Source organism: Melanotaenia boesemani, chromosome 3, assembly GCF_017639745.1.
Source record: "Melanotaenia boesemani isolate fMelBoe1 chromosome 3, fMelBoe1.pri, whole genome shotgun sequence".
Lineage (NCBI taxonomy): Eukaryota > Metazoa > Chordata > Actinopteri > Atheriniformes > Melanotaeniidae > Melanotaenia > Melanotaenia boesemani.
This window is the reverse complement of record NC_055684.1, coordinates 30189199-30204586: the sequence shown is the minus strand read 5'-3', so window position 1 is coordinate 30204586 and position 15388 is coordinate 30189199. Positions and strand designations below refer to the sequence as shown.

Below are 15388 nucleotides of genomic sequence, written 5' to 3'. Positions count from 1 at the left end.
GATAGTATGCACACACATAGTTTAAAAGCCTTGTTAATTTCTAAAACAAGTAGAGGTAGTCTTTAAGATGTGCAAGGATTCTTGATTTAAAAGCCCGAGAATTCCCCTACATTGATGCACATAACAGTGGATTTATCAACTCTTAACTTTAGCCCAATGAAACTAAACCCGAATGCCTGTTTTATTTAATTTCATTGTTCACAATTGTTTTATTTGTGTTGTTTCTTTGAGTGATTTTATTAGTTATTGTTTTACACAGACACAATGAAACTGTGTTGTCATTAATCCCCAATAAAAATGATAATTTAATTTAGATTTAACTAAACAATAATTTGAGGTATAGTATATCAACACATTTATTTTGCATTGGCACAGCCCCATCACATTGTCCCTGTGATGGACTGGTGACCTGTCCAGGGTGTACCCTGCCTCTCACCTGCTAAAATGCTGAATCCAGCTTCGCGACCCGTAATGGACAAAGCGGTACAGATAATGGATGAATGGATATTCTGCATTTGACAAAAACTGTACCCAGACTTGCACGTTGCCCTGGCAAAGGCAAACGGTGATTCCTGTAATGTAGAACACAAAAACTGGTTTATGAAAATTATTATGACAAAAGCGGACTGCGTCTGACGTAAGACGCAGGGCTTGTTTTGGAGGAGGAAGTGAAAGGGGAAGACAGAAGCTGGGGGTAGTAGGTAGTTAGCTGGCTGACAGGCAGGCAAGCTCCCAAGCAAAGTGCCAAATTTACACACCAGTTGCAGATCAGTTCCCTTGTCAATTTACGACACATTTTTTGGGACACTTCAAAGGACAACACGTTTTTGTAAAAATCCGAAACGTGGCACTGCCAAATTACCGCCAGTTAACGAGTAAAGCTCCGGCGAGCTAGCTAACGTAACGCCTAGTTTAGCCGCTGACGCTAGCTGTTCTGAACAATAACAGCTAGTTAGCTCGCAGCCGGCTCCGGTACGGTCAAGAAGTCACCTGTCCTGAGTGGTTCAACTTGTAAGTATTTTTTGTGATTTCTTTTGTAACGCCAGCAGTAACAGTTTGGTTCCGTGTTTCATGCCTGCTTTATCAGCAGTGCGTTCGGTGTTTGGTTAACCTGATGCTGAAACAGCTAATGGTGGTGCAGTGTTTTTCGAGAAGCTGGTTGGCAATAACAAGGCCGGCCTGTGGCTCCTCTGGGTTGACTCCAATAAGGAAGGAGAGCCGGGTAGTCGAGCTCAGCATGTTAAAATGATGCCTCCTCCTCTTTACATTGACAGAGAAGCTTTGAGTTATCAGTAATTTTCGTCAACTTTTAATACTTGAAGACGTGGAGGAATTGCCACAACAATTTGCACATTTCTGGAGTGTTATTTGGACCTAACGACAGGGTGAACATAGGTAACATGACTTTACTTTTGATTCACCTCCCATGTCAACAGGTTGTGTACTGCCTAGCTCTGTTTTTGTGTTACCAGACAACTGGAATTCTTGAGTGTTGTTCTGTGTTACATAGTTTTAGTTTCGTTTATAACTCAGTGTTTTTTAAAGAATACGTTTTGACTTGTATACCTGAATCATATTTTATTAAGGTATTTTGATAGTTGATTGTATTTTTTAGGTTACACTGCTTAAAGTTGGACATTAGTCAGTTACAATAGATATCCCGTACTCAAATTATACTGTTACTTTCTTTAGTTAATAAATAAGAAAAAAAGAGCCCACAGCAATTTTACTTTTTTGGCTTGTGTCTATTATAGGAAATTATTGTTTTATCTAGCTGGTTTTAGATAAGTGAACAGAAAATTAACTATGCAAAATGATCACCTACAGATCTAATAACGACTGTGAGTGATTTGAAGTGATTATGTAGTAATTATTGCAGGTTCTGTCTCCTTGTTGCTTGTTACTTGTGCCTACAAATTTGTTAGGAAAAAACTAAACCTAAAATATAACGCTATAAAAACATAAAAATCCTGTATTTCTTTCTTTGTTAAATATAACCGTTTTTTTTTTTTTGTTTGTTTGTTTGTTTTTTTTTTTTTGTTTTTTTTTTTTTTTTGTTTTTTTGCCAGTGTATAAAGACTTTTCTTACTCTGTGATTTTATTTTTTTTAGTGGTTGATTACAGTTATTTGCAGCTACTCTAATGTATTTAGCTCATCTCAGGTTACTCTGTACAAGAGGAGATGCTACACTGTTAGTTTGGATTAGGTTTAATTTGAATATGGTGTTTAGGCACAAAATAAGCATTTCGTTGTGTGTATTTTCCTATCAAGTATAGTCCTAAAATTCTATATTTAAGCACTGAGAGCAGTAATGTGTGTAAAACTAAGCTTGCACAAAAGTCTGTAAAGGCTGATGTGACTTATGTGAAACCATGTGTGTTACTTTAGAACCAATTGCAACATATGAGATCTAGAGAAGTCTCTGTGCTATGTAAACTAGTTATGACTAGAGGATGACCTAACTTTATGTTAAAAAAAACAAAAAAACACTTGAGCTCAGCTTCCAAGTCTATATTTAGTTTAGAGTTTGTTTGTGTCTTGTGTGTGTTCATAATCCATATCAAAGGTGAGTTTTAGCTAATCTTGCCCAGGATGTTTGGGCATAGGGGAATCTGTTGGAACTTCTTGGGTTTCTTTTTTTAACACACATTTCTCAAAGAGAATTCTTCAACAGTTATATAATACTTGCTGGTGCACTTTTGTCTATTTGAGAAATCATTTGCACAGTTCTTTGAGATATTGTGAACAGCAGTAGAACAGATTGAACTTGCTGTGGCATTTCTTTAATTGAACAGGCAACCCTGCCTCTTTATGAATGAATAATGGCAAATTAATTCAGATACAAATTATTTCATAATAAACAAACCTTTAATGTTACATTAATTCTTGCTTTCACAATATACCACAAACCTGCCTACTTATTTTTACTTCATTTATTTTTGATAGCAGTATTTATATTTGCCACTTTGTGTTATGTCTGGATTATGTCTGGATTTAAGTTGTCAGCTTTGGTAAAAAAAAAAAATCCAACTAAAGCCTCAATAACTGGCATTTAAAATCAATATTAAGTGTTCTTTAGTGTGTCATGGGTTAAATACCTGATCTCAGCTTCTTTTGTAATCATGTGACTATGTGGTCTGAGCTCACCTAGACTTAGGTAAGCCACAGTTGTTTATGCTTCTGTCAGCTATTCTTTGCTTCACAGTACAGTTGTTACTGGAGTGCCAGGCTTGTTCCATTCAGTTACTGTGTGCAAGTGTACTTTTCAGCTTTTGCTGGCAGTTTAAGTGTTTTTGAGGGTTGTTGAACATTAGTTGGTACATTAGTGGTACATATGATGTTAACTAAATTTTGTTACAATCCTGACAAGCTGGTGTTACTTTCCACCCAAGAAGAAACCATGTTCAATAGCTGATTGGCTGAAAAGACCAAAACAACAATAAATACGGGTGTTCCTTTTCTTTTCTGGAGACAGCTTTTAGCCAGTAATGGACTTTATGCAGAACTTGCAACTGTTTTTCCATTATTTTTTTTATTCAGCTTATGTAAAACCTTCAGCTTTTCTTAGGCCTGGTACACACATAACAATTTTTGTCCCGATTTAGCCTCTTCCCGACCTCGGACGGCAAGCGCCAGATCATCGTTAGATTTCCCTGTCCAATTATCATGTGGTCTGTGGTGTGTTATGAGCCGCTTTGTTCCGATAATCCGCTCCGAAACGGGTTGTAGCCGACAATTCGGAATATTGAACATGTTCAATATTTCAGAGCCGATTTCTGAGGAACACCGACGACTCGTGCATTGTGACTGTGTGGATGGTAACGTGGCACGGAATGTAGCCAATCAGAGAGCGAGCTGGCTGGGGTACAAGGAAGTAAATAAAGTCCGCGTTCATGCCGTCTCCAGTCTGTTATTTTTTTTTTCATTTCTGTATTTGTCTGTTAACAATAATTCCAAGACCACCATCATTCCCTCGTCCTGTATGTCCTCCTCCATGCTGTGTGTTGTGTTTTCCGATTGTTACTATGTTTCTTCTTCTTTGTTTTTTGACGGTTGTTGCTATGGTTCTTCTTCTACATTTTTAGTCCTCCTTTGTCCAGCTCGGAGGACTAGATTGTAGATGAGTTGTGGGACAGCATCATTATGTGTGTGTTGTTCTGTGATGACATTTTCGGAGCACACCACGCACAGTACGATTAAAACTTGATTTTTTTTATCTTCATGTGTGAGGTCTCGACCAGATAAAAAAAAATCTCAAGATTAAAAAAATCGTTATGTGTGTAACAGGCCTTAGTTGATACCAGCTTGTTGCTTGTGATGTATGTTGGCCCCACTGAATGAAGTATTTATTGGTGAATATTACAATTATAAATGCATTTAATGTTTCTCCACAGACTATGCTCAGAAGACACCCTCATGCATACACAAATCTTACTATTGTTCAAATATTTTTACGTTAATTTCAGTATTACTTTTAAATAGACTATTTTGCTGCCATTCTCACAGAATGTTTACATACACACCATAGATTTTTTTTCCCCAAGGTCCAATACAGTGACTGTTTGCATGTTACAAATAAGAAAGTGTAATGGGTAGAACAGCCTTTTATGAAATGCTTTATTTAGTCTCTCGCATATTTGTTCACAAAATGATTTACAGATAATTCTTAAATTTCACAGGCCTTTAAAGTTTTCTGTGAGTTTTATTCAAGTTGAAGTTTCAAATGAAAAATGCTTTAGCAAAGTTAATCACTGCATTAACTCATTAGGTGTCTAAACACACAATTTTAGTTTGCCAAAAATCAGAGTTTGACAGAACCGTAGTAAATATTTACTTAGAGGCCTGAATACTGGCATACTGAGTGACCTAATGAGGAGATTCCTCTTTTTTTTCTAAAAATAGGAAAATATATACAGAATTTGTGCATAGATAGTGGAAGAATCTATCTTTTGTACACTATATGACATAATTATTGTGTTTTGCAATTTTAAAAGATCATACTTCAAGAGATAAACATCAAACATGCCACTGAGTGGCAATGTAGATTTGGGTTATAAGAAGTTTACCTAATGCTGAACTATGTAATTGCTGTAAGAAATGTGACAATCTCTGACGGGTATAAACAACTGAATTGACCTGTGCATCTTTTTTGTTGGATAAACCAGAAGAAAAATGTTTAAACTTAAATTTAAGATTTTATATAATATATGTACTTTATATTAAATGAACTGTATATATTTTAATTGTGCTACTATTGTGTGTTCATGAAGACAGATCGTAAGACTTTGCAAAAATGTTTATACATAGTGTCTGTAAGCTCTTGTTGTAAAGGCAGTAATCTTAGATAGGTAAGATAGGAAAACCCTAACTATCATCTAGATCGGGGTGTCCAAAGTCGGTCCTCGAGGGCCACAGTCCTGCAGGTTTTCAATGTTTTCCTGATCCAGTACACCTGACTCAAATGAAATGGATCCAGCAAACTATGACGTTCAGCACAATGACTCATTAATTTGAGTCAGGTGTGTGGGAGCAGGGAAAAATTGAAGACCTGCAGGATTGTGGTCCTTGAGGACTAGAGCTGGACACTCTTGATCTAGATGGCAGCATTAGTAGGTTGGTGACCGTTGTGTTAGCAAGGAGTTGTTGACCCTATAAAAAAAAGACTTCCTGTTGTGTCTGTGCCAGAGAGAGAGCGAGAGAGAGAGAGAAAGAGAAAGAATGATGTGCTCCTCGTGATTTTCCCAACAGCTTAGAAAGCACATGACTGGAATGAGTAGCATTCAAATTTTATTGGTCTCAAGCTTGACACACGACTCTGTGGACTGCCTCCCAGTAGATCAGTGTGCATCTAATCAGATGTCTAAATGTTAGATGTATAAGTGTTATTGTCCCCAAACGGCAGAAAACTTGTCGATTTTTAGTTACTTGCAATGACGAGGTTCGAAAGACTTTAAACTATTGTGCATTTATTTTTTTTTTCAGCTGTGGAAAAATGACATCCAGGAAGAAAGTTCTTTTGAAAGTCATCATCCTGGGTGATTCTGGGTGAGTCACAAAATGGATGAGTTTTCTTCCACATGTCAAAGCTAGCAGTGTGTGTGAGGACAAGTTCTATTCTAAAAATAGTTTGAGTTGAAAAAACCTATGTGCCTTTTGGCTGCATGTATGATTCGTTGCTTCCTTGTTTACAGTTGCTCCATAAGCTGTCTCCAGGCAGATTAAAGTCTGTGCTTGTCACTGCTATTACATTCTTACTCCTGCCCTCTGTGGGCTACGAAGGCTTTTGTCAACTGGCACTTTATTCTATCAAAATTATTACATTTTTTTCTCATTTTATAAATGGTACAATGTGTAAATATTATGCACCAAGTGCACCATTCCAAAAGTTTAATCTCATTCAGACATAAACACTAATTTCTGACAATTAATCCATTCATTGCAGCCATTACCCCTATTTCCACTTTGTGAACAAGCTGTTTAACTTAGTTAATTCGGCTAATTTTTTATTTATTTAAACATTTCAGAAGATCACTTTAAATTTGTGCGACACTTCGATAGAAACAGTAGTTAGCATCCAGGTTGAGTGACGCTGTTTTTCATCTGAGTCAAGACTCACAGTGGTCAGTTGCTACATTTGAAAACTGGTTTGGAGAATCTGGTTTTAATCACTCTTTCAATATTTTTGTTGCATTTATACTTGGTTATCCATGCAGAACGTGTAGTAACTTTTAACTTTGCTCTTGTTGTATCCATATATCAGTCAACTCAAAGTGAATGCAGGTAATTTAATCAGTGCATGTTTCATGCTGGATTTCAGTTTTGTTCATTCCTGATATCTTTCTGTTTTCTGTCTTCTCAGCGTTGGAAAAACCTCCCTAATGAACCAGTATGTGAACAAAAAGTTTAGTAACCAGTACAAAGCTACAATAGGAGCAGACTTCCTGACCAAGGAGGTCATGGTGGACGACCGGCTTGTTACAATGCAGGTACGATTACCACTAGAAGATTTTGATCTTGTCAGAATTTAAAACGTTCGTTTTAAGTAGTTGTGAATTACATTTTTCTTAATCCATTTTGAGACATCCTTGTTCTGTTTTGTCTTTTAGCCTGGTACACTGACCCTTTTTTTTTTCCCATCCCCTCTTCTTTCATTATCAAGATCTGGGACACAGCTGGCCAGGAGAGGTTCCAGTCTTTGGGTGTTGCATTCTACCGCGGGGCAGACTGCTGTGTGCTGGTGTTTGATGTGACTGCGCCCAACACCTTCAAGACACTTGACAGCTGGAGGGATGAGTTTCTAATCCAGGCCAGCCCTCGAGATCCTGAGAACTTCCCCTTTGTGGTGCTAGGCAACAAGATTGACTTGGAGAATAGACAGGTTGTTATCAGGTTCAGATTCCTAAAACACAGAGGCCAGGTCTAAAGTTCATAAAAGAATACTCTAGCACAATAGATGTGCTGTTTATACTCTTACATGTGCACAGACCTTTTCTTAATGATTGTTGAGCTGTAGTAGAGTCATATTGCAATATTAAAGGCTAACTGTGAATGCTGCAGGAATGAATGAGTCCTTGAATACTAAAACCCTCATAATTAGCAGATGTGCTTTAGTAAAAATATTCATAATATTAAACTGTTTTGTAAGAATTGGCAGACCACTTGGTGAAATGCCAAGAATGTCATTACCTTAACAGAGTCATTGTTTGCAGCCAGTTAAGTGTGTAGCTCACATTCCTCATGTTGGTGAGTTAATTGCTCACCATTGGCAAATTACCTCAAACTACCAGATCATTACACACTTGCACACTTTTTATTGCCACTGTTAAATGTAAACTTTAGTAACATTTTATTATATGAAATGAGAGTAAGTTTAACATTTATGGCCTCAATAAAAATGTTGTGTCTTTTGGGGGCATCATCAAGTCTTATTTTCTGCTTTTCATTCACAGGTGACCACCAAGAGGGCTCAGGCTTGGTGTCAGAGTAAGAACAACATCCCCTACTTTGAGACCAGTGCCAAAGAAGCCATAAATGTAGAACAGGCATTCCAGACTATTGCACGTAACGCCCTCAAACAGGTGAGTTACGGTTGCTTTTAATAGGTAAAAGAAAAAATAATAATTTAGTGTATGTGAGCTTTCATTTTAGATGTTCTAGTTTGTCTGAAAAGCAAATATAAATAACCTCCGAGAAGTTTTGGTTTCCTCAGCACTGATTGTTTTCTCTCGATGCTTCACAGGAGACAGAGGTGGAGCTGTATAATGAATTCCCAGAGCCCATAAAGCTGGATAGGAACGACAGAGCTAAACCTTCTGCAGAAAGCTGCAGCTGCTGAGGAACAACTTGGACCATCTTCTCTTTTGGCTTTCTGAAACACCCGGTCATTACCCTGTTACATCACCTCCACCTTGCTCCCAGGGAAATGACTTCCCTTCTGGTCTTCCTCCTTCACAACACTGTTCATTCCATCAACACGCCCCCCCCTTTCACACAGTACGCCGCACATGGATGTATTCCCCTCACTTAGTACACAAATTAATACACTAGCGTACTCTTATATAATTTAATGACAAATCCAGTGCCCAAAGATCACAAAGAAGAATGACACCCCTTCTCGCAGATCCTGACTTGGTAGCAAGTGAACTCCTGTCCTGCCCAATATTTGACAGGTGTTCCTCCTTACTCAGTGAGAGGGCAAGATGGAGCCATGTTCAGAGAGTGCAATGGGAACTCTGGATGGACAGGCTGATGCTCTTTAATGTGAGACAATGTTGGCTAATGTCAGCATCCCAAGTGTCGTATTTTCTGTTTGCTTTCTTTTGCCGATCAGTCAAAAAAATAAAAAAATAAAAATAAAAAATCTCATAGAATTAAATTTAGTTTGTTTTTGTTTTTTTTCTTGGTAAATTGGCTGCTATTCTAAAAGCCAGTCTGAAACACATATTTGTTTTTTTTTTTTGTTTTTGTTTTTTTTGCACTTTCCATGTTTTTGCCTTTAAATGTTGAAGAGGGGGTGACTGATTTTAGGCAACATCTTCCACCACATGCCTTTTGGTGAGCTTCAAATTTATGCTTTCTTGCTCTATTTCTTCTTCAAATATCTTCTGAGAATCATTTGAATATTCTGCTGATTGTATTGCCTTTTGCCTCCAGGATTAGGGTTTATAACTGCCTCACACTGCAGAGCATATGTTACTGTACGAATTAAGTCACAGTGTAAAATGTCAATTCCTTGATGTATTGATTTAGCCTTTTTCTGTAACATTACTTGTACTGATACTATTTCTGCTGTATGTGTTGCATCCCTTCATCAGCCATATTTAAAAGCTTAAGAATTACTATATGCTTCACCAACACTGCTTACACGTCTTCTTTCATGTCTTCATTATTGCTGTTCTATCTGCTTGTAGCTCAGGTTGGCTAAGTACTTAATATTTTTAATGGATTGTGTATTACGGTGTATAGATGGTAAAGGATTGAACTGAAATCTATGTTCTCTCTTTACATGTAAAGAAAATATCCAACTATTTGCCCTGATATTACTCCTCCTCCTTATAGAAAACATTACTTCAATGCCTATGATGTTGTCAAAGAAAATTTGAACGTCAAATAATAAAATTCTTGAATATATCGATAGTTTAGCTTTTTTCATCTCAACCTTTATGTATTTTATGTGTTGTATACAAGCTAAATATTTGTGTAATTCTCTGTATTGATTTGCTAGCATTATCCTCAGGTTTGTTTGTTTTTTTTTGTCTTAGGTTGGTTGATCATTCCCACTCCTGTGAGTGAATGTGTGAGTGTCACAAGGTACACATCTGTCAACTAGCTCAACCTGTTTTAACTTGTCAGCAAGAAACTGGTTCTGAAACTCACTTCCCGGTTAACCCATTCTAAATGTAAAATATAATCTCAATCATTTATGCTTTAATTCTACATTCACACCTATACTTTTCCTAAATCTGTTAAGAGCCTGCACAAAATCAATCACTCAATGCTATTTCAAGCAGGATCAGGAGCAACCACAGTGTAAGGCATGTGCCCATATTACCTCAGATTCGAGCCATTTTGTGGTTAGATTTTATTTTGTTTAGCTACAAGTGGGGAAGGAAGGAGATGACGGAGATTTTAAAAAAGGAGAGAAAATGGGTTTTTAACAGGAAATAATTGCATTGCACATCTGAATGCAAGATATGCTATTTAACAAACCAGTATGGAGCCAAAATCTGATCTTAGCTTTGATTTTCACAAATTCACTTAAGATAGTGAATTTTCATTCTTTTTAATACTTTCAGTGACTAATTTCATGGAGTCATGTAGAGGCTTTTAGAAGGTAGTAAATTTATATATTTTGTATATTAAAACTTATTAAATTAACCTTTGGTTAATATATAGAGAACAGAAATCTAAAATATGATTATGCTAATTAGTTAGAAATGGTCCAAGACATGATTTTTTTAGGCGGTTCCTACAATTTAGGTGGACAAAAGACATAGTGATGTTAAAATTAAAGGTCTGCTTAAAACAAAACTTCAAATATATGGGCTCTAAACAAACTGACTTGTGATATCTACATAGGCAAGCTAAATGCACAAATCCTGAAATCTGGTGTAGTCTATTTTCCCCCACACTGCACTTGGTTTTATAATAAAATGTAAAAATATGTCTGAAAACAATACTCGTGTCATAAAACAGTAGAGTCCAAGAAGTCCCCTCAGCACAATTCATAAAGTTCTTATGTTTGAATCACTTTATAGCAGATAAGAGACCATACCCTTTGTAGTTAGACAAGAAAAATAAAATAAAAAGAAATTAAGTGCACAATTTAACAGAACTATGTACATAAAGTTGACATCTGCTTTCTCATCTTAGTTGTACAATTCACACATCAGCTCCTGCTATTCATTTCCGGTTTGTTTGCGGAAACCGCAAGAGTAGCTACTTCCGACTTTAGCCGCCTCCTGATACTGAGAAATGGTAAGGAAAATCAGACATATGTGTAAATTAAACATTACAGTTAAATATGTACGCGTATCAGAATTTGCCCATAGTTGGTTGTAACTGTTTATGAAGTAAAAATTCTGTCATACGTGGGTTTATTTCTGTTTTTCCCCCCACTGGTCATCATTGAGGTAGGGTACCTTAGGAAGCTGTTAGCTAACAAGCTAACGTTAGCTGAGAGGTTTCCTTGCTAAAAGCGAGGCTTTCTGATTTATTTAGGGTATTTTTCATTCAGATGGGGAGGCTTTAAAGGATATGTTATTATTAGATGGGTGTTGGCCGTCACTTGGCGTTAATATTTTAAAACCCATCACTGTAGCTGCATCAGGTGAAGTCTGCTGCTTGTACTTGTACCAGCTGATCTGATAATAGTGATGATGTGAGGCTGGTTTACTCTCCGTAACGGAGCGTTACTCTCAGCGTAAAAAAGAACCCGTTTATATATATATATATATGTATATGTATATATATATATATATATATATATATATATATATATATATATATATACATATACATATACATATATTGAGATATGTGTATTGAGATTTACTTCTCAAACATGTTTGCTGTCCCTCACTTCAGGCATATGTTGCAGCAGGGAGGAATTGATCTACTGTTGTGAGTTTATGTTTCTGATGGTCAGTTTTGTTTAGTTGTTTTAGTAGTTTGATTTACCCAAATCATACTGGTACTTTGAGGCTGCCATAAGGTTTTTCAAAAGTAACTGCCACAATGAAAACATGTTTGATGAAACTTCTTAAGATTTATTTAGGAGCTATATTCACAGTGTGTACTGTGCTTTTCATTACTCAGCTTGTCAGTGCTCTCTGTTGGACAAGGAGTGTAATGGCTTTTTTTTGTTTTATTTTTTTAACTACCCGAAATATAAGCAGTATAAGTTGATATTTCTGCAGTCGTTATTGTGATAATGGTTTTCATTTCATCAACATATGGACATGTGACAAATCAGACTAAACTTTGTGGTAATTTTCTTTTGCCTTTGCAGTGAGATGATATGGTAGTTCTGTTGTCACTGACACTGTTGGTGTTCACTTACCCAGTTGAGGAAGGAGCATATATATATATATATATATATATATATATATATATATATATATATATATATATATATATATATATATATATATATATAAAGGTTTTTCCTGATGGGAGTTGTTTTTCTTTCTGATGTGACAATCAATAGGAGTGACTGAATGGTTAGTGGTGTGAACAATCAAATGCTATGGCTTTTGTAGCCACCTGTTTTCAAACTAACTGAAAACCATTATGAGATCAGAAAGTTAGACAAAGCTCTGCACAAACATCAGTCAAACATCTGAAAAACAGAGTAACATCTAGTCCAATTCTTCTTTTCCACCATCAGACAGCTACTTTGCGTCCATATCTCAATGCTGTGCGTGCCACGCTGCAGGCTGCACTCTGCCTGGAGAATTTCTCCTCACAAGTGGTGGAAAGGCACAACAAGCCAGAGGTGGAAGTCAGGTGAGTCAAGCATTATAGCTATCAGCCACTTGAAAGTGTTTAACCTTATGCCTGTCAGCTGATAGGTTGACAGAACATTAATTGAGTGTGTTTCTGTGCACATCCAGGAGCAGTAAAGAGTTGCTCCTCCAACCTGTAATCATCAGTCGTAATGAGAAGGAAAAGGTTCTGATTGAGGGCTCCATCAACTCCGTCAGAGTCAGCATCGCTGTCAAGCAGGTCAGTCAAGGTTCTGTCAGGATGCAAGTGTTGTAGACTTCAGCCCTTTTTACACAGTTTGTTTAAAAGTGGGACTTCATTTAATGCCAGCATCATGGATGGAAGTGCAGTTACACAATGAGGTGTTGAATTTGATCTGTTACTGGCAAGCCTCTGAGCCAGCAGTGGAGGTACTCAAAGAGCTGAAATGGTCTGTGTTAGGAAGGGAGAGTTGGGATTGCGGAATGTAACGTTGCTGTTTTCACTCAGCAGATTCTTTAGCGCTGGTTTGCTGTATGTCATGTGGCATTAAGCAGCCTGTTTGGTCTGTGTGATTTACCAAAGACAGACACTGACTTTACTTGGTTGTATTGTGCTACAATAAGAAGCATCAATTGTGTGAAAAGGGCTCCTGACTCAGCACCGTGTTTACATTTACAACTGATGTAAAACCACAACAGTTTCAGATTTTCTTTTTAATTCATTTATGGCTATAGGCAGACGAAATTGAGAAGATCCTTTGCCATAAGTTCATGCGTTTCATGATGATGAGAGCGGAGAACTTCTTCATCCTGAGGAGGAAACCAGTAGAGGTAAGCAGGGGTTGAAAATCGGTCAGTCACCCTTAAATGGTTCCCACTTTTATTTAACACTGATATGTGAGGGTAAAATAGCCTGAAATTATGTACTGTAGCTTGATGTACTAAAAAGGGCAAAAGGGGGGAGTGGTGGTCTAGTGGTTACAGTGGTGGTCTTGGGTCTGGAGAACCCGACGTTCAAGTCCCCCGTGTGCCAACAGAGGTGCACCACTGTGGGCCCTTGAGGAAGGTCCTTAACCCCCATCTGCTCCCTGGGTGCCAAAACATGGCAGCCCACTGCTCTAGTACATCTAGAGATTAGTAAAATGCAGAATTTCCTGATCAAGATTAATAATATATATTATTATAAACTTTACAAACCAGTTTAGTTTTAATTTAATGTGTTTTGTTAAGGAACAAGTAAAAAGGTGGTTTTGTAAAAAAATATGGTTTGTGGTTAGAGCTTTTACATTCCTGTTAAAATGTCTTTACACCATTTAGACAGCCTTTAAATTTTTATTTTATTTTTTACACTGAAGCAGTTTTAGAAAACAACTTCCTTTTGTTGTTAGTTATTGCTTTTTCTTATGTTTGTCTACATTTGGGGAGGGGAATTTTCCTGTGTTTACAGTTATGTTTAATAATACACAGCAGTCTATAAAATGTGTAAAAATATTGCTTCGATTGATCTTAATCAGTCAATGAAGCGGAGACCAGTAAGTAGCACTAGTGTTGGTGTAATTTTTTTCTCAAACAAACTGCAGCCTTTTTAATTTGACCAATAAACCACAGTTTTCCTCAGGTATTTATTAGCAAATTTGTTTATATTTATGTATTAATTTATTTATCCATTCCTTAATCTAGAAAATGTTTTGCAAATTAAAATAGCTTTCAGTTACTGCTTTGCTATGAAATGTTTACATTTCTCAGTTTAGGTGGACACATGTTAGAGGAGATTATTTAAGTGCCTCTTGTCTGAATTGTGCCATACAAATCCGCCTTGCCCTAACGTTCATGTTTTTATTCCACAGGGCTACGACATCAGTTTTCTCATCACCAACTTCCACACAGAGCAGATGTACAAGCATAAACTGGTGGATTTTGTCATTCATTTTATGGAAGAAATTGACAAGGAGATCAGTGAAATGAAGCTCTCTGTCAATGCCAGAGCTCGTATAGTCGCTGAGGAATTCCTCAAAAATGTGAGTTGCATGATATTTTTTGATGAGAAAAGTTACTAACATTAGTTTTTATTTTCTTTCCTTTTCTTTTCCGTGTTGGTGCTTTATGCAAACATAATGTTTTAGTGTAGTTTAGTTACTGTTATCATGTCATTTATGTAAAATCTGTCTCATATTTCTCTGCTTGTGTTTGCAGTTCTGATAAAAAGAAAACCCAGGAATCTTGCAATCTTGGCCGTCACTGTGGAGCATTCACATCACAGGGCAGATCATATGCCCATACGCGAACATGCCAAGAGAAGAAACATAAGATGTGCAGTAAGACTGTGCAGGCCAGTGGGGTGCTACCCTTCACCCTGAAAATGTCCCTGTGCTCAAAATATTGACGTTTGTACATAATATTTACATCACATTAATATCTGCCTTTGAAAATTTAGAGGGGCAGGTCCTTGAGATATTTATCAATATTAATGAGCACAGGTATTTATTTTCAGATTTAAATGTTTTTAAATATATATAGATATATATTATGCATATTAATTTTAATTTTGCTATGTTTTATTACAGAAATATTGAACTCTGAAGGCAATCAGTTTGTTTCTTGCTTTAATTCACAAGTTCACAAATGAAACAAATACTCCCTTGGCAATGACAAAAATAAAAAATGTTGTATACTTTGTATTTTAGTTTTTTTTTTTAATTGGTTAATAAATTACAGATAAAATTTTGATTTCCCACACTTATTGAGAATTGACTTAGACTTCCACAACTGAAGACAGACAAGGCATTGAATTTTATAGTACTACACAATGTAGAGGTCAGTCTTCTCAGAACATGTAATGGTTCATTCTACACATAAATTACCAAGAGACGCATGTATGATTTGCTCAGTACCCTTCTTCATACCACCAACTACAAACTGA

The 15388-nt window shown here is 36.6% G+C and overlaps 2 protein-coding genes across 2 annotated transcripts; both read left to right on the top strand.

Moving 5' to 3' along the window:
• The first annotated feature begins 669 nt into the window (after positions 1-669).
• On the top strand, positions 670-9631 carry LOC121636258 (ras-related protein rab7). Its single transcript, XM_041979615.1, has 6 exons — positions 670-1011; positions 5984-6046; positions 6861-6987; positions 7161-7379; positions 7951-8079; positions 8241-9631. Exons 2-6 carry the CDS (start codon positions 5994-5996, stop codon positions 8334-8336), a joined length of 624 nt encoding a protein of 207 aa, XP_041835549.1. The 5' UTR covers positions 670-1011; positions 5984-5993; the 3' UTR covers positions 8337-9631.
• A 1247-nt stretch (positions 9632-10878) lies between these two features.
• On the top strand, positions 10879-15146 carry arpc4 (actin related protein 2/3 complex, subunit 4). Its single transcript, XM_041979616.1, has 6 exons — positions 10879-10978; positions 12390-12508; positions 12616-12727; positions 13204-13299; positions 14316-14486; positions 14662-15146. Exons 1-6 carry the CDS (start codon positions 10976-10978, stop codon positions 14665-14667), a joined length of 507 nt encoding a protein of 168 aa, XP_041835550.1. The 5' UTR covers positions 10879-10975; the 3' UTR covers positions 14668-15146.
• Positions 15147-15388: the final 242 nt, after the last annotated feature.

Coding starts and splice junctions, on each gene's coding strand:
- LOC121636258 (XM_041979615.1), top strand. CDS start 5,994: ATGACATCCAGGAAGAAAGTTCTTTTGAAAGTCATCATCCTGGGTGAT. Junction 6,047..6,860: donor ATCATCCTGGGTGATTCTGG/GTGAGTCACAAA, acceptor CTGTCTTCTCAG/CGTTGGAAAAACCTCCCTAA. Junction 6,988..7,160: donor ACCGGCTTGTTACAATGCAG/GTACGATTACCA, acceptor TTCATTATCAAG/ATCTGGGACACAGCTGGCCA.
- arpc4 (XM_041979616.1), top strand. Junction 12,728..13,203: donor TCAGCATCGCTGTCAAGCAG/GTCAGTCAAGGT, acceptor TTATGGCTATAG/GCAGACGAAATTGAGAAGAT. Junction 13,300..14,315: donor TGAGGAGGAAACCAGTAGAG/GTAAGCAGGGGT, acceptor TTTATTCCACAG/GGCTACGACATCAGTTTTCT.